Here is a 21012-nt window from a genome sequence, read left to right as displayed (position 1 = left end):
GCAGGATAGCATGTATATACTGGATGAATGTTTTAATGTTTAGTTTAATTTTGAGATATAAATAAAGTTACAGCAATTTAAAAAGCATGTGTTATTTATTGATCTATGATCATAATGTTTGCCGGTTCACTGATATTTTGTGAATGAGTAAAATTTGCTATTCCCACTTCTGCTTTTACGAAGGTATCGCAAATCATCTTACAAAATACCTAGGCTAAACGTTCCAAACTTTATCTGAAAACAAGGATGTCATTTTAATGTTTTTGGTGCATACACTGTTACTGAGAATACAAATTATACAGTGAAATATATTTAAGCTGTATAAAGCATATGTTGTTTATAGATCCATTATAAGTTTTTCCATCTCACTGTTATTTTGTGAATGAGTAAAATAGTACTTAAAACCGATGGCTCAGATTACGATGGAGCGAAAATAAGAATGTCCGAACCATAGAAGTGAAGGAAAAAGAAGGAAGGGGGTACACAGTAGAAGAATTTAGGCCATCCCATTGGCTGTTGAGATGTTCGGACCAGTCTACTAACCGTAGGGAATATGCACTAGTCATGAGGACAGGTGATGTTGAAAAGAACTTGCTTTTATGAAGGTATGACAAATCATCTTACACAGTACCTATGCTAAATGTTTCAAACTTTATCTGAAAAATGCCATTTTAATGTTTTCAGTATGTACACTGTTATTAGGAATACAAAGTATACAATGAAATTGTAAAACACAGTATCTACCTGACATCGTAGGAGACCTTAGTCTCTGACAGCAGCTGTTCTGTGAGGTGTAGGACCTGCGTGAAGTGACTGCGGGTCAGCTGACTCATCGTAGACATGCTCGGACTGTCGGGAGCAACAGCGCTTGTCAACAAAGAACTGCTCGACACAAAATTACCATGTCTGTAAGAAAGTAATAGATATTGTTAGTATATTACCAGCAGCAGACTTTTGTTTGTGAAAAAACCCAGGTGGTAAAAAAATCTTAAAGGATCATACCCTAGTCTTTAAACACTAAGGCATATTTTTTACTATTAGAGCTGTTTTTGATAACTGAAATCATACTTTACTAAAATTTTATTGTTTATATTATCCATTTCCGTACATTTGAAGTGTTTTTGGCAATCCTGGTGTTTTTAATATCACAAAATGTATTTCTCATATTTTTTAAAAAGCATGTGGGTTTGAGAAGTAACAGTTATGGAGTCAAGTTTTAGTCTATTTTTAAAGAGTATTTCACCATTTCAAAGTCACAGACTCATGTTTCACTCAATTGTAATTTTATCCAAATGTGTTACAGGTTTGTAGATTAACTAAACTTAGTGTGCATTTTTATGGGTTGAAACTAGGGTGTGTCCCTTTAATACTCAAAATGACCATGGAAAAATAATGAGTGCATGTCTCAAAGGATATTGATTTAACATCCATAATTATGTAATTGCTTTAATTGTATGTCATTTACTTTTAAAACAGTTAAACGAATAAACTGTTTTTCTGCCAACTGAATGAGTAAGCCTCAAAATAACTGTGTATGTGTTTTGCAACTCTCAGATTCAATTGATCTGGGTCCGTGGGCACAATTGATAAATAAAAATTTCGTATTAATAATATATTAGTAGTAGTATTTGGTATTGAACTAGATTGCAGCTGAAACAGAACTGAGTTTCAAGATGATTTGATGACTATTTAGAACAGGGCTCCGTTCCACGAAGCGATCTTAGCATTAAGAACTACTTCATACACTTAAGGTGATCTTAGCGATAAGATCGCTTCGTGAAACGGGGCCCTGATCATCAACATCATGCCTTTAGATGTAGTCATTAATTTAGGTTACATAAAATATGTTTATATTCCACGTCCAGTGAATTTCAGGCATCACCATCATCTGCATGTGCTGTGGTTGCTTTGAGATTGTGAAGTGAAATATATTCCCCATTTAGGCATATACTTATATATGGTGCTATGTAGTTTTTGACTCTACCTTAAAAACTCAAAGCTACAATCTCACCTCCCTAACTTATAACACTGTATCCAAATAATTAAAGTCTGTTTTGTTTAATGACACCACTAGAGCCTATTGATTTAGTAAACACTGGCTACTGGATGTCAAACATTTGGTAATTTTGACATATAGTCTTAGAGAGGAAACTCGCTACATTTTTCCATTAGTAGCAATTGATCTTTATATATGCACCATCCCATAGACAGGATAGTACATACCATGGCCTTTGATATACAAGGGCCCGTGCTTATAAAACTTTTTAGAGTCCAGACTCAATCACTAATGACGTCAAACACATATAACTTGTATGGCGTTGTCATGACATTACTGTCTCAGACTCTATTAGAGTCTCGAGTCTAGACTCTAATTTTTTTTATAAGAATCAGGCCAGTTGTGGTGCACTGGCTGAACGAGAAATAGTCTAATGGGCCCACCGACAGAGATCGATCCTAAATCAACTGTGCATCAGTCAAGCGCTTTACCAACTGGGTAAAACACTATTTCCAAATACAAAGTACAAACACAACGGTTACTGCTGTTATTAAAAAACCTGTGTGTCTTCAACCATCAATGTATATAGTTCACTGTAGTGATATGACAATGTGTTCCAATGCATTGTTACAGAGAACAGTGGAGAAAGCATCTGTAACAATTTTATTTGTTCTAGCTCCCAGTTGTGAGAGAGAGTAAACCACTTCACCTGCAGCAGTGTGAGTAGAGGGCCTGGACAATGCTGTACTGTATGGCCGGGTAGCACTGAGCGATCCACAGGTTCGTCAGCTGGAGTCGCTGGCTGAGCAGGTCGAACACGCTTGGAGACAGAGCCCACATCTGAAACAGGGGAAAAGGATGACACCTCAACACATTTTATAACACAGCAATGTGGTGTTTAATAAATGGTTATTTAATACACAGTCTAGATATCAGGGATGGGAATTGGTGAACTGTAAAAAAGAGGAAATCTAGAGGGGTCCTGGAAATTCTTGAAATCCTAGATTAAAATCTGTGCAATCTGACACATTTTGGAGTAAATGACGATTAAAATGCAAGGAAACGCAATGTTCCATGAGAGAAAAACAGCTGATCCGAGGAGAATTCCCACCCCTGAGATATTGAGAGAGGAGAGAAAATCCTATACTTTTCAGGAAATTCTAAATGGGTAGCAGCAATGCATTTTTATATACTTCCCAACACAGGATAGCACATACCACAGCCTTTGATATTCCAGTCTTGATGTACTGGTTGAGATGGGAGATTGGAAAAATGTAACGGATCTACCATGGACAATTGATCCTACAACCACTGCACCTCAGGCAGGTGCTCTACCAATGAACTACATCGATCTCATGACTATACAACGTTCACTGCCCCATTTACATGAATAAGGGGCAGGATCTAGCTCAGTCAGTAGAACGCTCGCCTGAGATCAAACCACCTCAGTGGATTCAGTGGGCTTTCCCCCATCCCAAACAGAGCCCCATGGCTAGTATATCAAAGACTGTGGTATGTGATGTCCAGTATGTGGGAAAGTACATACAAAAAAATCCCTTGTTGCTAATAAAAACAATGTAGCTGGTTTTCTCTATACTGACATCCAATAGCTGATGATTACATTATTACTCTATTGTAAGGCAGTGATTCAGGGCTTCCCAACCCGGACATTGTCATTGATCTGGGGATAATTAAGTTTTAAACAAAATTAATAATAATAATAATTTAAAAAAATAGCTGATGATTATATTATTACTGTATTGTAAGGTAGTGATTCAGGGCTCGCCACCCCTGACATTGTCATCGATCTGGGGATAATAAGGTTTTAAAAAAATAAAAATAAAAATATAAAAAGAGCTGTATATTATGTGCTCAGTGGTGTGATTAAACAAAACAGACTTTTTATGTGAATAATCAACAATACTACCATATACCCACCCCTATGACTGCCATATACCCACCACTATGACTACCATATACCCACCCCTATGACTACCATATACCCACCCCTATGACTGCCATATACCCACCCCTATGACTACCATATACCCACCCCTATGACTGCCATATACCCACCCCTATGACTACCATATACCCACCCCTAAGACTACCATATACCCACCCCTATGACTACCATATACCCACCCCTATGACTACCATACACCCACCCCTATGATTACACCCACCCCTATGACTACTATACACCCACCCCTATGACTACCATACACCCACCCCTATGACTACCATATACCCACCCCTATGACTACCATATACCCACCCCTATGACTACCAGACACTCACCCCTATGACGTTACTCTTTGTGTTGGCCAGCTCGGACAGGGCACAGATGTTGAAGATGAAGGTCGTCTCGGCCTGTCTCTTGCTGTACTTGACTTCGCGGAACGTGTTATCGGTCTCTTTCACCAACTCTAGAACCGACCGACTGTCCCCATCACACAGCACCGTGTTGTATGCAACCTGGATGTCACACAGAATTAGCCTGAAACAGGAAAGGAACGGAATGTGTTATAACAACCTCAATGCATTTTAAATTACGGATGGAAGGAACAGAATGTTTTATTTAATGTCACATTCAACACATTTTATTTAGTAATATGGTGCTGGACACATGGTTAACGACCACACGGATAGTGAGAGAGAAAACCTGCTGCTGTCACTGATGAACTACACTTGGATTAGTAGCAAGTGATTTTTTATATATGCAACATCTGATAAACAGATAGTACAGGCATTGGTATTTGTTAAACCAGCGGTGGAGAACTTGCAGGAATGAGAAATAGTCCAATAGGCCCACTGATGGGGATATATCATGTACAAGTTTTATATTATGGCAAGTTGCTGTCTAACATACGGTTATTTGAAAACTTGGTCAAAAGAGAAAACCCGCTTGTGCCACGTACGCTATTCCTATAGAAAAGCAAAAAAGAATATTTTATATGCACTTGATAAAGCAGAAATCTACACCCACTGTAATGGGATCACCTGTAAGCAGTACATGAACTGCAATAAATACCCTGACTAAAATGGCAATGTTACACACATAAGTCCTAAACTTGTTGTGTCAAATAGTGAAATACATGGATGTTTGAATAAATAGATGTATGGATGAATGGATGGATGGATGGATGGATGGATGGATGGATGGATGGATGGATGAATAAATAGATGGATGGATGGATGGATGGATGAATAAATAGATGGATGGATGGATGATGAATGGTTGGATTGATAGATGGATGAATAGTGTGGATCATGTATATATGTATAAACCAACTGACCAGTATCTACCCTATAAGCTATAAAGCACACTGAATGGATATAGTTACCTATAAGCTTCTTCTAGTAGTGACACACTCTTCAGTCCCAGGATATTATGATAGACTTGCATCAACTGATTCAGTACCTGCAAATGATAACAATGGATGGACCATTAATCACATTACTGTGTTAAATATTGTTAAAGTCCTAAATAATATAGAGGATAATAAACAAGTTACCAGTTATTATCAAATTTATGTCCTGAGTGAAATAATTTTCAGTTGTCACGAGCTTTAGTGAGTGACAAATAAATATTATTTCACACAGTACATTAATTTGATAATAACTGGTGCAGTTTGTTATCCTATTTATTACCTGAGCTATTTTTCTCTCTCAAAAAGCCTTTACCACGGTATTTTTGACACACATGCACAAACATGTATAGAAATTATATAAACCACTTTATGCACATTTGGAGTATTGCTATAACTTTGTAATTTAATCACATTCATAGATAATTTCCAAAAACAAAAGTTCTCTTTGTTCTGGTACAAAATCTATGATGAACTGCATTAAAATGACATTTTGTTATAAATTTAACACCAAAAACAGACAGTTGTAAATGCAAACTACAAGACGTCATTGTGTGTGTTTGCCAAATCGTGATGACATCATATTTCATACAGACAAGGTCATTGGTTTGTAAGTGTCAAATCATCCAGTAGTATTGTTCATTAGACCAATGCATGATAATTACGATTTTTATTTTCCCCATTATGAGTACCTGCTGGGGTAATAAATACCATTATTATATTGTTATTAATTACTTATTAGTATACATTCATACTGAAAGAACAACAAGAATTCTGAGAGTACTGCTAAAGCAATACATTTTCCCTACTGGACTCAACAAATTCCGAAATTCAAGGGCAATAACTCTGTCAAAAAGTGATAAATCACCACAAAAGTCAAAGCTGATCTGTAACAGTACATGATAAAGCTACACACAAAATTTCAGCTCAATATCTCATGGCATTGTGAAAAAAACAAAACATATGTAAAACTATATGTTGGACAGACAGATGAACGGATGGACGGAGATGAAACCTACAGTCCCCTCCGGTGGGATCAGTAAGGGTGTAATAAATTATACGATAGAAACTGCTTGAAATGTGCTTACCTCTCCAGAATGTGAGAATCTACTTGTCTGTATAACGGATCCTGGTGCCATCAGCTGGGAAATGAAACTGACAGGCAGATGGATATCAAATGATTCCACAATCTGAAAAGTTAACACAAAACAAATTTAACATATCTGAAAACATGAATGGACCTGACCCACTCTCTCTCAAAAGCACCACATGTTAGACACAAAATGGCGTCTGCCCCGGATTGGTCCCCTGGCTTCCCAGAGACCGAACCCTGGGGCGCACATGCTCGAAACCTTCCTGGTATATGAGCATGTTAAAGTATAACACAGGCACGCAACAAAATGGAAATAATAGTTTTAAAATGTGCTGATACATCGTTAACAAAAATTTCCTCCCCACAAAAACCCAATGATTTACAATTACTTCCATGGGCTCAAGAAAGAAATGTTTTATTTAATGACCAACCCAACACATTTTAACTAGTTATATGGTTAAGGACCACAAAGATTATTACAGATGAACCCCCCTTGCAGCTACTCCATGCCTGCTCTTTTCTATTAGTATCATGGAACCTTTTATATTCACCATCCCACAGACAGGATTGTCCATACCATGACCGTTGCTATACCAGCTATGGAGTACTGGCTGAAATGTGCAATAGCCTAAAGGGCTCACCGAAGAAGGTTGATCCTTTACCCGCTGCACATCAAGCAAGCACTTTACCAGTGGTGTTCCATTAAAAGCATACAAATTAAAATTGATCGTTAAGGTTTTAGCAATGTCAACAATCGATAAACAGGTTGACTGTAGCATTGCTGCTACCCATTCTCATTGTACAGAATTAGCATTTACTAAACCATCATGCTTTTATCATCTAGGCAAACAAAGAAAGTTCCACTAGCCACTGTTGGTAAGAACTCTTATTAAAAACCCCTTAACTCCACCTAAACAAAGTGACGTGAAAAACACAAATTCCACTAAGTTGGGCCCCATCCTATTCCTATTTCATATTAATCAGGTGTTACAGATGAAATAAATATAACATACAGAAGTTATCAAATATGCTACAGGTAGTACTAAATCAAATAACCACAGGCGGGGTCAAAGTTCGAGGTGCACCAAACTTTTGATAAAGAAGTGAACACCACAAGTCCTGTGATTGGTGATAAATGTGAGTGTGTTGGTTGTAAAAAAAAAAAGAAAAAAGAAGTTTCATCTGGGCAAAAAATGTATGCAATTTTATTTCATCTAGTACCACTGTGTCAAGTAGCCTTGTGCTTGAAACATGTATGGGGTACCTGTAAAAAAAAGTACTCAAATTTTGTGTGGTACTAGGGTAGTCATAGACACTACACATTCTCTCAGAAATAAACAGCTTGACTCCCAATTTTTTCTGATTCACTTCAAGGGTGAGGGCTGGTAATATTTATATCTGTGGCGTTTATGTCAATTGATACGCTGCAGGTAGGAGTTTTAGCCACATACATTACTATTGTAATGTATGGGATTTGATCTGGTAGTATACACCCTATAGATATATATTTTTTTAATCTCCCCCTCCCCCATCAAGCTGTTACTGACCTTGACAATGAAACTGAACACCGACAGGAGCAGTTGTTTGGGCATCAGTCGCGTCAGGGTGACCTGCATGATGATAAACGGCAGCAGCACATCACACACCGAGATCACACTCATCTGAAGGTGTGTCAGCAACATCGACAGGCACGTGTTTCCTGAAAACACAACACACTACTCTTAAGACATCAAACAATCAGTGCGTGGTAGCTTATGTACAGATTACAACAAAATACAGACTTTGTCAGCTATAGGTTACAATACATTAAAAAACGAATCATCGTGGTCATTATTTTCGAAGCAATCTTTGTGTTAAAATCACCGTAAGTCACTAAGTTCTATTTAGTGACTTCATGTGATATTAGCACTAACAATGCTTCGTAAAACGTTGCTACAAAAATATTCTATTTGTGTTAAATATTAAACTTCATTTTGACCTTATTTAACAAGAGGGATATTTGAACACTTATCAGCTGACTGTGGAGTTCATGGAGGCGATAAAACTCACAATTTGAATTCAAGGTGTATAAAAAAACTGAACGCAGAAGACGAAGAAGAACACTTACCAGCAATTAGTACATGTTCTGAGTAGACATATTTGGTTGATGTGTCCACTATTCTGACAATTTTCTCCATCACCTGTAAACAGATTTGAATTATTAAAACAATTAAAAATAACATCAAAAGTCAATAGTGTTTGATGCTATGATGTCTAATAATCGGATTTAATGATACCTGTTTTTTATTGTTCATATTCTTTTGCTAATAAAGGATAATAATTAAAATAAACTGAAACACTGCATAAATCTAACAAGACAAGAGCAGAATTTTTTTTTAAACATGTTCAAAATAAACTGAAACATGCCAAATATCTACTGTGACAGAAAAAAATGAATGGGAAAAAAGCAAAAAGTACTATTGCATGGTACAATAAATATCTATATTGATCTTTTATTATAACTTAAGTAATATTTTTAAAACTGCATATAAAAACAGAACATTTTGGTTATATTACTACACTTCTCCTTTCCTTTTCACATCACGCTAAACTGGAATTACAAACAAACAACATTTAAATGGAGGCTTGTATAGGGTATATTTAATAATTTTTTTAGCTAGAAGACATATTTACTTCACAAACGTATTCCTTGGAGTTGTGTCCCTTGGTGGGTGAGAAGCTCTCGCCCAGGCTCTGAATGACCGTGGTGAACACTCGCAGCAATGCACTGATCTTTGTTATACATTCCTGTATCATCAATGCTTCCTCCTCGCCGCTACCATGGTGATTAGTCACATTCAAATCCTAATACACAGTAAACAGCAAGAATTAACAATGTAGATCGAGTGAGTTATAATTATTATTATATTTCATATATAAAATATTTCAAAACAATTCAGCGTGTCTACATTTAAAATGTTACGGAAAGGTTACATCTATTTTATTCCAACTTTATCTAAGTATATAATTTATGTTCTTGCCCACTGGACAGGGTTATCCAGCTTTTGCATGGTGCTAGAAAAATCTGTCTGACCCTAGGGCTACATAAATCTGTCTGACCCTAGGGCTAGATAAACCTGTCTGACCCTAGGGCTAGATAAATCTGTCTGACCCTAGGGCTAGATAAATCTGTCTGACCCGAGGCTAGACGATTTCTACATACACGTGACGTCACAACTCATTTTTTACGACAACTGACATCATAACTCATGGTTTTCAAAATTCTGTTTGTATCATTGTTTTAAAAATAGTTAAACAAATTAATATTTTCAACTTTATATTTATTGTTAAGTTGTTGCATTTTTATGTCGTTACATAAGTTGGACTATATTTTTCAGTGTATGATTAAACGAGTTTCATTGTTTGTAAGGTGAAATGTTTACGAATCGTTCCACAATAAACAAACCGTACATAGCTTACAAAATTAATGTTTTGTTACTGTAATTAAATGGGCAAGAAAAAGAATCAATCATTGATGTGAGGTACTGATAAGGCAATTCCAACCCTCGGGACAAAAAAACATTTGTCCCTCAGGCTGGAATTGCCTTATCTATACCTCACAACGTTGATAGATTCTATTAATCTGTAATGGGGCTGAAACAATATTATTTGCATAGTGATTTACAATAAATACATTTCTGTTACATTCTTTACAATTTAAAGTCATCCCACTGGTCCAGAGTTTAACACTGGTACTTCGTCTTACTGAACGTTTAAGAACCAAAAAATAATAAAAAAATAAAAACTTTTAGTGTCATTATTAATAAGTATGTTTCAAATTTTATTATAAAGATTGTCTGTTATTTACTTTATGTTCATCTGGATATGAAAAAAAAAATTCATCAACAAACTTATGCGTGAAAGGCTTTGACATATTTTTTGTTCATACCCAGATAAACGTAAAAGAAATAACATATAATCATTAAAGTGACAGACCCTAGTTTCAGCCCATTAAAGTGACAGACCCTAGTTTCAGCCCATTAAAGTGGCAGACCCTAGTTTCAGCCCATTAAAGTGACAGACCCTAGTTTCAGCCCATTAAAGGGACAGACCCTAGTTTCAGCCCATTAAAGGGACAGACCCTAGTTTCAGCCCATTAAAGGGACAGACCCTAGTTTCAGCCCATTAAAGTGGCAGACCCTAGTTTCAGCCCATTAAAGGGACAGACCCTAGTTTCAGCCCATTAAAGTGACAGACCCTAGTTTCAGCCCATTAAAGTGACAGACCCTAGTTTCAGCCCATTAAAGTGACAGACCCTAGTTTCAGCCCATTAAAGGGACAGACCCTAGTTTCAGCCCATTAAAGTGACAGACCCTAGTTTCAGCCCATTAAAGTGACAGACCCTAGTTTCAGCCCATTAAAGTGACAGACCCTAGTTTCAGCCCATTAAAGTGACAGACCCTAGTTTCAGCCCATTAAAGTGACAGACCCTAGTTTCAGCCCATTAAAGGGACAGACCCTAGTTTCAGCCCATTAAAGTGGCAGACCCTAGTTTCAGCCCATTAAAGGGACAGACCCTAGTTTCAGCCCATTAAAGTGGCAGACCCTAGTTTCAGCCCATTAAAGTGACAGACCCTAGTTTCAGCCCATTAAAGGGACAGACCCTAGTTTCAGCCCATTAAAGTGACAGACCCTAGTTTCAGCCCATTAAAGTGGCAGACCCTAGTTTCAGCCCATTAAAGTGACAGACCCTAGTTTCAGCCCATTAAAGTGACAGACCCTAGTTTCAGCCCATTAAAGGGACAGACCCTAGTTTCAGCCAATTAAAGGGACAGACCCTAGTTTCAGCCCATTAAAGTGACAGACCCTAGTTTCAGCCCATTAAAGTGACAGACCCTAGTTTCAGCCCATTAAAGTGACAGACCCTAGTTTCAGCCCATTAAAGTGACAGACCCTAGTTTCAGCCCATTAAAGTGACAGACCCTAGTTTCAGCCCATTAAAGTGGCAGACCCTAGTTTCAGCCCATTAAAGTGACAGACCCTAGTTTCAGCCCATTAAAGTGACAGACCCTAGTTTCAGCCCATGAAAATGCACACCTACAAATCTGTAACACATTTGGATAGTTTCAATTGAGTGAAACATGAGTCTGTGACTTAGAAATGGTGAAATACCCTCTAAAACTAGACTAAAACTCGACTCCATAGCCGTTACATCTCAAGACGTACGTGCGTTTTTTAAAATATGAGAAATAAATTGTTTGATATTAAAAACACCAGGATGACCAAAAACACTTCGAATGTACGGAAATAGATAATCTAAACAATAAAATCTAAGTAAAGTATGATTTTAGTTATCAAAAACAGTAAACAGTAAAAACATAGTAAAAAATATGTCTTAATGTTTAAAAACTAAGGTATGTCGGAAGATAATTTTGTTTGTGTATTGCTCACACGTTCATTTCACATCATCCTAGATCTGTCATCTGTGAATTAAATTTAGGACATCACTTACATGGTTATAATGGGTTAAGTCAAAAGAAAAGAAAGGGGTGTCTGAATTGTTTTTTAGTTTGCACAACGTTTGATTTCTGAGGCCTGACAAAGGTTACGTGACATACTTGTAATTTATTTTATACCCTGCATGAAAAGGTTTCCATAAGATGATAGGCCTCAGATTACAGTTATCTTCCCATTTGGTTGTCCAAAATCCGGAAATTTGTCCGCGCAAGTAGTCTGCCGTTTGACTGTGATTATTTCACGGCAACTATTTGACTGAAGTTGACGGGGAGAGCATGTAGTTTGTAAACATGTGTAACTTGTTGACACTGAAGACTTGTTTGTGGTAATTCCGGCCCCTGCATAAGTAGTGCTTTTTGTGTAAAATGGGTGTACTCTGGCCAGGTTTAGAGGGTGTGTTTGTTTAAACCAATATCCTGGGAGAAAGAGCTGGACAACAGGGGTTGTCCTTTTCAAGGTATGTGTCACCCAGGCATGCAAAGGTACATACAAAAATCCACGGGCCTGCTGATATTAATAAAAATGTTACAGCCACTAAGGCTATATAGAAACATATAGTGTAATTAATTGTGGTCTGTTACCAACTACAGACCTCAGCATATGCCTCCATGTCTTCTAGGAACTGTCCGAGCAGTGTGAGAGAGAACTGCAGGTTGTTCGTCCAGAAAGGATGGAATGTGACAAGCGCCATCGACACGTACTTGATGAGATCCTCCTTCTGAGTAGCATCGATGTGCCAGCCAACCAGGATATCCACAGTGTCCTGTCAGAAACAACCATAATGAATACATAGAAATAAACAATCTGTCGGAAACAACCATACTGAATGCATAGAAATAAACAATCTGTCGGAAACAACCATACTGAATACATAGAAATAAACAATCTGTCGGAAACAACCATACTGAATGCATAGAAATAAACAATGTTTATAAAATGTATTAACATGTTTCTATCAATAAGAACATTGAATTAAACATGATATCACAGCTTAATCTGCATGTCATACAAATTAAAACTGAACTTGGCAAATTTATATATTTAATATTTCAGATCTTGTCATGAAAACAATTTGAGGGGAGTGATTAATTGCTCCCCTAACTTAGATTTAAGATATTAACCATAATGGACATTGATATTTAATCCTTTGTAGTCCTATTTTTTAAAATGCACATGGTAAGGGGAGCCAAAACAGACTCTCCTTGAACTAGTCTTAGGGGAGTGATGGCTCCACTTAAATTACAAAAAAAGTTAATTTCAAAATCAGAAAATAATTAAATACATTAAATAAATATTGAAGACATGATGGCATATTGACTACTTACCCTGCAGTGAATGTTGAAGACATGAGGGTATATTGACTACTTACCCTGAAGTGAATGTTGAAGACGTGGGTATACTGACTACTTACCCAGAAGTGAATGTTGAAGATGTGGGTATACTCACCACTTACCCAGAAGTGAATGTTGAAGACGTGGGTATATTGATTACTTACCCTGAAGTGAATGTTGAAGACATGATGATGAGGGTACACTGACCACTTACCCTGAAGTGAATGTTGAAGACATGTGGGTATACTTACCCTGAAGTGAATGTTGAAGACATGTGGATATATTGACCACTTACCCTGAAGTGAATGTTGAAGACATGAGGGTGTATTGACTACTTACCCTGCAGTGAATGTTGAAGACATGAGGGTGTATTGACCACTTACCCTGAAGTGAATGTTGAAGACATGAGGGTGTATTGACCACTTACCCTGAAGTGAATGTTGAAGACATGTGGATATATTGACCACTTACCCTGAAGTGAATGTTGAAGACATGAGGGTGTATTGACTACTTACCCTGCAGTGAATGTTGAAGACATGAGGGTGTATTGACCACTTACCCTGAAGTGAATGTTGAAGACATGAGGATGTATTGACTACTTACCCTGAAGTGAATGTTGAAGACATGAGGATGTATTGACCACTTACCCAGAAGTGAATGTTGAAGACACGAGGGTGTATTGACTACTTACCCTGAAGTGAATGTTGAAGACATGAGGGTGTATTGACTACTTACCCTGAAGTGAATGTTGAAGACGTGGGTATACTGACCACTTACCCTGAAGTGAATGTTGAAGACGTGGGTATACTGACCACTTACCCTGAAGTGAATGTTGAAGACGTGGGTATACTGACCACTTACCCTGAAGTGAATGTTGAAGATATGTGGGTGTATTGACCACTTACCCAGAAGTGAATGTTGAAGACATGAGGGTGTATTGACCACTTACCCTGAAGTGAATGTTGAAGACATGAGGGTGTATTGACCACTTACCCTGAAGTGAATGTTGAAGACATGTGGGTGTATTGACCACTTACCCTGAAGTGAATGTTGAAGACATGAGGGTGTATTGACCACTTACCCTGAAGTGAATGTTGAAGACATGAGGGTGTATTGACCACTTACCCTGAAGTGAATGTTGAAGACATGAGGGTGTATTGACCACTTACCCTGAAGTGAATGTTAAGGGTGTATTGACCACTTACCCTGCAGTGAATGTTGAAGACATGAGGGTGTATTGACTACTTACCCTGAAGTGAATGTTGAAGACATGAGGGTGTATTGACCACTTACCCTGAAGTGAATGTTGAAGACATGAGGGTGTATTGACCACTTACCCTGCAGTGAATGTTGAAGACATGAGGGTGTATTGACCACTTACCCTGCAGTGAATGTTGAAGACATGAGGGTGTATTGACCACTTACCCTGAAGTGAATGTTGAAGACATGAGGGTGTATTGACCACTTACCCTGAAGTGAATGTTGAAGACATGAGGGTGTATTGACCACTTACCCTGCAGTGAATGTTGAAGACATGAGGGTGTATTGACCACTTACCCTGAAGTGAATGTTGAAGACATGAGGGTGTTTTTTTGCTATGTACTGTATGGCGCCCACTACAGAGATGAGAAGTTCGGGGGTGTCAGCGTTCTCCAACATTGTCTGAACTTTCTCCATCACCATCTGAAGTAAAGCGAGACAACGTGAAATGGATCTCAAATTAAAGCTTCTGTCTTGGATAAATTTATTATTATTATTCAACCATTTAGAACAGACCATCAACATTAATATTGTTGCCACTGATTGCAATTCTTCAATATCATTTGACTATACTCACTATTTATGTTACAAGAAAAAAACTTTTTATTCCATTTTAAAACTGAGAAGTGAAGGGCTTTTGATCTCACCAATTTGGGGATATCAGCTAGGGACTTTTGTCTTTTCTAAGTGCAGGAAGGTTGTTTTAGTTCAGTACTGTCATTAACAGCGGCTGTAGAGTTAGCAATATTCAGAAATGCAGTTCAAGTTATTTTAATCTAATTAAACTTGACATTTCAAATCAATGTGCTCTAGTGGTTTCATTAAACAAAATAAACAAGCAAACAAACAAACTTAACATTTCAGTGCTTTTGAGGTGAAATATTTTGACGTCAGCATGTTTGTAATTAATTTGGGTGCGATTGTTTTGGGCTTATGAATTTTGGGCACAATGTTTATTACCTCAACTTTGATGCAATCTAAATCCTGGAAGTGGACTGCTAATTAATTAGTTCGTTACAAAGTATACTCTTCAAAAGAAGAAACGCAAAACCACATTGTCATAACATTTGGAGAATTGATTTAATTATTGAATGGTGAGTCCGATAATTACCAAATGTTGCAGGATTGTTCACAATTCACTCTAGTCCATTGTGAGTAAGTGATAGGACACACCACCAAGGTCAAGGTCATCTGGAGTCAATACCGGGTGTGGCCTCCGCGTGTGTTGACAACTGCCTGCCACGTGAAGCAACCAGAGTACGGATGACGTCCCGGGGGATGGTGGCCCACTCGGCCTGCAAGGCTGCTGCCAGCTCGGGCAGGGTCTGGGGCTGTGGTTGTCGCTGTCGGAGGCGTCGGTCCAACTCGTCCCATAGATGCTCAATTGGGTTCAAATCCGGTGATATCGATGGCCAAGGAAGGACATTAATGTTGTTGTTCTGTAGGAAAGCCGTTGTGAGACGTGCTGTGTGAGGCCTGGCGTTGTCATGTTGGAACACTGCGTTGGCGTTGGCCATAACTGGAACGATGTGTGGCCGGAGGATCTGGTCAATGTAGCCCTGTGCATTCAGGTTGCCCTGCATGTGGACCAGGTCAGTTCTGCCAGTGTGTGAGATGGCTGCCCACACCATGACACTACCCCCGCCGAATCTGTCCACTTCCTGCACGCAGTTTGCCGCATAACGTTCACCACGACGCCTATACACGCGACATCTTCCATCATGACGTCGGAGCAGAAATCGGGACTCGTTACTGAACCACACCTGTCTCCATCGCAGTTGAGGCCATTGTCGATGAATCTGGCACCACTGGAGTCGGAGTCGACGGTGTTGTGGTGTTAAGATGACACCTCGAACTGGACGTCTGGCACGAATTCCTACCTCACGTAGGCGGTTCCGTACGGTCTGGTCGGATATCCTGCGCAAACCTGGTATTGCTGCGGCTGTGGAGGTGGCAGTAGTCAATCGTTCCCGAAGGTGGCGTACCCGGATGTAGTGGTCCTGCCCGGGGGTAGTGACCCGTGGTCGACCGGATCTAGGGAGGTCACGTGTTGATCCATGTTGCTGGTAACAGTCCCACAGTCTGGAGATGGTGCTTGGGGACACATGGAATGCCCTGGCAACGGCCGTTCTGGATTTGCCTGCGTCTAGTCGGCCGATGGCATTGTTTCTCTGCGGTTCACTGAGACGTGGCATGTCCTGGATTGTCAACTGTCGGCCAGATACAGAGGCCAGGCAAGCGAACACCCTGCACTTTTATACTGTCGGTATTCATGTTGCACGTGCAGACAACGCACGTGCAGTGGTGACATGGTTTGCACGTGGCTGCGTTTTTGCGAATATTCACATTTTGGAACTTTATTGTACAGTAGCTGCGTTTTATCGAATGTAACCGTGGGAATGTGTTTGGGACATGCAATGACCTTATATTCACAAAGCATGAACCGGTAGGAAACATAAAATCGGAGTTATAACCCATTTGTACCCTTATGCGTTTCTTTTTTTGAAGAGTATATTAAACATGATGACAAACTTGTGTGTTGACAATAACCACTGACAGTGATAACACGAGAGTGCTTACACACTGTAGTTATGTTTGTAGTTTGCATTAGTCAATGATGTAATACCATGATGAGACAAGCTTGTAACTTTAATTCACACCTATTGTCCGAACCAAATTGTTAACAACTACGAAAAATTACTCTCCTACCTTTAATTGCCGTTAGATTTCCTCCAAAGTTAGTCCAGACACAAATCTTAAAAAACCCATTACAATGACACAGATTCCACATACCAGATGCTAACCATGTCATCTATATCAACTTCGCTGAGAGCGCATAGGGAAAAAGGCATGTACTTTTGTATCAGCTACCATTTTGACTTTTTATGGAATATTCTTCAAGAGGGGTGAAAGGATAGGACTTAATCTAACGTCATAACATGTTATGATATAAACGCAAATGTGATGACGTCATATTATTAATTTTTTAAATTATTATTATTATTTTAATGATACCACTAGAGATCATCGATTTCATATTAATTGTGTCACATACTTTGGAGGCTTTCACCCCTCTTGAAGAGTATTCCATAAACAAGCAACATGGCAGACGACAGAAAACTGCATGTATTTTCCCCTATGCAATCTCAGCAAAGACAATATCGGTGACATTGTTGCAGTCTCGTGTGTGGAATCTGTATATTTGTAGTGGGTTTTTTTGCGATTTGTGTCTGGACAAAATTTGGAGGAAATCTAACGGCAATTAAAGGTAGGAGAGTAATTTTTTGTAGTTGTTAACAATTTGGTTAGGACAATAGTATGCAAACCATTCTGCTGATTTTTTTTTCCTGATGTACACTAGTGGGAAAATGTTACAGTGCACCAAATAAAATGGTATCAAACAATCTGTAAAGTTTATAAACAGTTAAAATTTATGAATCATATGGAGACATGTCACGGGGACAATATTTCGAAATCTGAGGTAACCGGAAGTCGGTTCACGTGGTTTTTACCTAGGTAACCAATTGTTCGGTTACGTGAATTATATTTGCGTAACCTGTGGATTACCTGATCGGTTACCTCAAAGTTACGTTGAAATTATATTTTAAATACATAATTGTTTGCTCAAAGTTAAAATAAAATACAAAAGAAAACGTTTTATAAAACAAGTTTCTTTGATGCTTGCAAATCGAAAGAAGTGACTTGTAGACGTTTGTTTTATTTTTGTACAATCGTAGCGTTGTAGATTTATTATTATTATTATTGTTGTTTGATTTATTATTATTATTGTTATTATTATTGTTGTTGTTGTAGATTTATTATTATTATTATTATTGTTGTTTAATTTATTATTGTTGTTGTTGTTGTTATTATTATTATTATTATTCACCACTTGCCATCGGGATCGCAAAAAGTAATTTTTAGTTGCCCGAATCTAAAAACCACTGTCCTCGGGCATCGGGCCACCGTATTCTAGAACCTCTGTCCAGCTTGCGGAAGTTAACACTATTGTAAAAGGACTAAATATCAGCCCTTTACTGAAACAAAACAGATACATTTGGAGGAAAAATGCCCATTCCCTGGTGCATGATTAGACTAATAATTTTCTTTTATAAATAACAAATAGAGGCTACCATTTGTCACTGATATGTAAAATTTAGTATACAGCAGATAAAAAAAAACACCCACCAAAAACCCAAACAACAAATGTCCAGTTCCTCTGAACTATAAAACAGGCTACTCATTGGTGCATGATTAGATTAATAAAAAATAAATCTTATAATAACAAAAAAATGAAAGACCACAATTTGACACTGATATTTTGCGGTGACGATGCTATTTTCACTTTATCGCTGGTACTTCTATACTACAGTAACGTTCCAAATGTTTGTTATTTAAAGCTCATTATGCGATGTTAGTATTTTTCAGCTTTTGTGACATTTTTGCTTCTTCTTTTTTTTACATTAAAACCGTTTTCAACCTTTGTAAAATTATAGGCAATCCAATATTATGTCTACATATATTCCTTTAGAGATACAATAGCAGCAGATAATTTAGGCGCCTAAGCGGTGCGTGCACATTTCTTTAAAACTTTTGGCTCGACTCTATACTGAGCCTTCGGTCTCAAGTTACAACCGGTGCAATATACCGTTGTCTACTGGTTTGTCGCGCATCAAGTATCTAAAAATCAGTCTAAAACATTTGTCAGAATACTAGTAGTATGTCTGCATGAATACATTTCCTGTAATCGTAATGTCTGCAAGTTTTAATTTCTGAACGTCTACAGTCCACGACGTAACCGATTTGCAGTTTGCGTAAATTTAATTTTGCGTAACCGACACGCGAACAGAACGGCGGTTCGCGTGAAATATTGTGCCCTGATGTCATAATTGTGAAAATTAACTCATAGTTTCTGAATAATCACTTGATAATTTCTTGAAAAAGATTAGATTTTTTTTCCTTCATGTCAAAACCATTAAATATATACATTGTGCAATATAAGCAAAGGGACTTTTTGCTGTGAGTATATACAAAGCACTTGTATGCAGTTCTATCTTTTATGCACTTCATAGTAGTCAACCAGACCCAACCAATATATTTATTCTGCAAGCAATTTTCCCCATGACTGGCAAAACAAAAAGAAATCCTTATTTACATGCACCTCAGCATGTTTTAAATAACTGGCAGTTTGTTTAATATTCTGAATGTAATTTATACTTACATCCATGAGGTCTGCAGCATTCTGCTTCTTCTCATCACATTTCAACGTCTGAAAACACAAAAACAGTAAATACATTTATATAAACTTAGGTTAGGTTCAATTTCAATTCAACCCCAAGCATAAAAAATATTTTTTACAGGCCTGGTCACATGGCAGCTAAATTATTAAAGGCAGTCACTAGGCATTTGACCTATCATAGGCAGTCACACAACATTTGACCTATTATATGCAGTCACGCAACAAATGACCTATAGGCAGTCACGGAACATTTGACATATTATACACAGTCCATGGCAGTTGACATATTAAAGGCAGTCACATGGCAGTTAACTTATTGAAGGCAGAGTCACATGGCAGTTGACCTACATGTATTAAACACAGTCACATGGCAGCTGACCTATTAAAAGTAAGGTCACACAAATTTATTTTAAATAGACATTTTATGTATGTTCCTCTTCAACTAATGCTTACAAAACTAAAATGTTCTTCAAGTATGAACCAAATTTTTCATCTTTTAATTTTTGACTATTTAGTTATATAATTCAATTATCCAAACTTTCATTATATTATACAAAAATATTGGAAGGGCAATATGGATGCCAGTTAATCCAAGATCTGTACATCCATGCCAGACAGTGGTAGAAATAATACTTCAAATATCTTACCTCTGCTAGTGCCAACAAATAGAGTCCCTTTGTTTCATCATCCATGACCGTTTCAATCTGGGTGAAGATCCAAGTAAAATAGCTGAAATAATAATAATACTTAAATTTTGTAAGACAAGTGCTCGCTTAATGCATGGTCGGTTTGGGATTGATCCCCATCAGTGGGCCCATTGGGCTATTTTTCGCTCCAGCCAGTGTACCACGACTGATACATCAAAGGCCGTGGTATGTGTTATCCTGTCTATGGGATGGTGAATATAAAAGATCCCTTGCTGCTAAACGGAAAGAGTAGTCCATTGCATGGCGGCAGCGGGTTTACTCTCTCAATATCTAAGTGGTCCGTAACCATATGTCTGATGCTATATAACCGTAAATAAAACGTGTTGAGTGCATCATTAAATAAAACATTTCCTTCCTTGTAAGACATCGGTATCCACTAGACAAATTCATCACATTTATTTGAGATGTATGCAGGTTTTAAATGCACAGAAAATACCATGTGTGCATGCATGAAACTAAACACTTGCATTTATCACAAACTATTAAATATACATGATTGTTTAGGGAACATAAACATGA

At 37.8% G+C, this 21012-nt stretch overlaps 1 protein-coding gene across 1 annotated transcript in view; it reads right to left on the bottom strand.

The window, feature by feature from the left end:
* Positions 1 to 21012, bottom strand: part of LOC121378645 (serine/threonine-protein kinase SMG1-like) — a 119024-nt gene that overhangs the window by 70900 nt on the left and 27112 nt on the right. Inside the window, exons 5-16 of the mRNA XM_041506913.1 lie at positions 20434 to 20515; positions 19769 to 19816; positions 14845 to 14970; positions 12549 to 12719; positions 9134 to 9304; positions 8568 to 8640; positions 8008 to 8159; positions 6456 to 6557; positions 5344 to 5420; positions 4298 to 4496; positions 2706 to 2836; positions 745 to 906 (exon numbers count right to left, since the gene is read on the bottom strand). Of these exons, the coding sequence (XP_041362847.1) occupies positions 745 to 906; positions 2706 to 2836; positions 4298 to 4496; positions 5344 to 5420; positions 6456 to 6557; positions 8008 to 8159; positions 8568 to 8640; positions 9134 to 9304; positions 12549 to 12719; positions 14845 to 14970; positions 19769 to 19816; positions 20434 to 20515 (1494 nt within the window). The remainder of the gene's footprint in view (positions 1 to 744; positions 907 to 2705; positions 2837 to 4297; positions 4497 to 5343; positions 5421 to 6455; positions 6558 to 8007; positions 8160 to 8567; positions 8641 to 9133; positions 9305 to 12548; positions 12720 to 14844; positions 14971 to 19768; positions 19817 to 20433; positions 20516 to 21012) is intronic.

Source organism: Gigantopelta aegis, chromosome 8, assembly GCF_016097555.1.
Source record: "Gigantopelta aegis isolate Gae_Host chromosome 8, Gae_host_genome, whole genome shotgun sequence".
Taxonomy (NCBI): Eukaryota; Metazoa; Mollusca; class Gastropoda; order Neomphalida; family Peltospiridae; genus Gigantopelta; species Gigantopelta aegis.
Note: the sequence above shows the minus strand (reverse complement) of the source record. Positions and strands in the feature narration are given on the sequence as shown.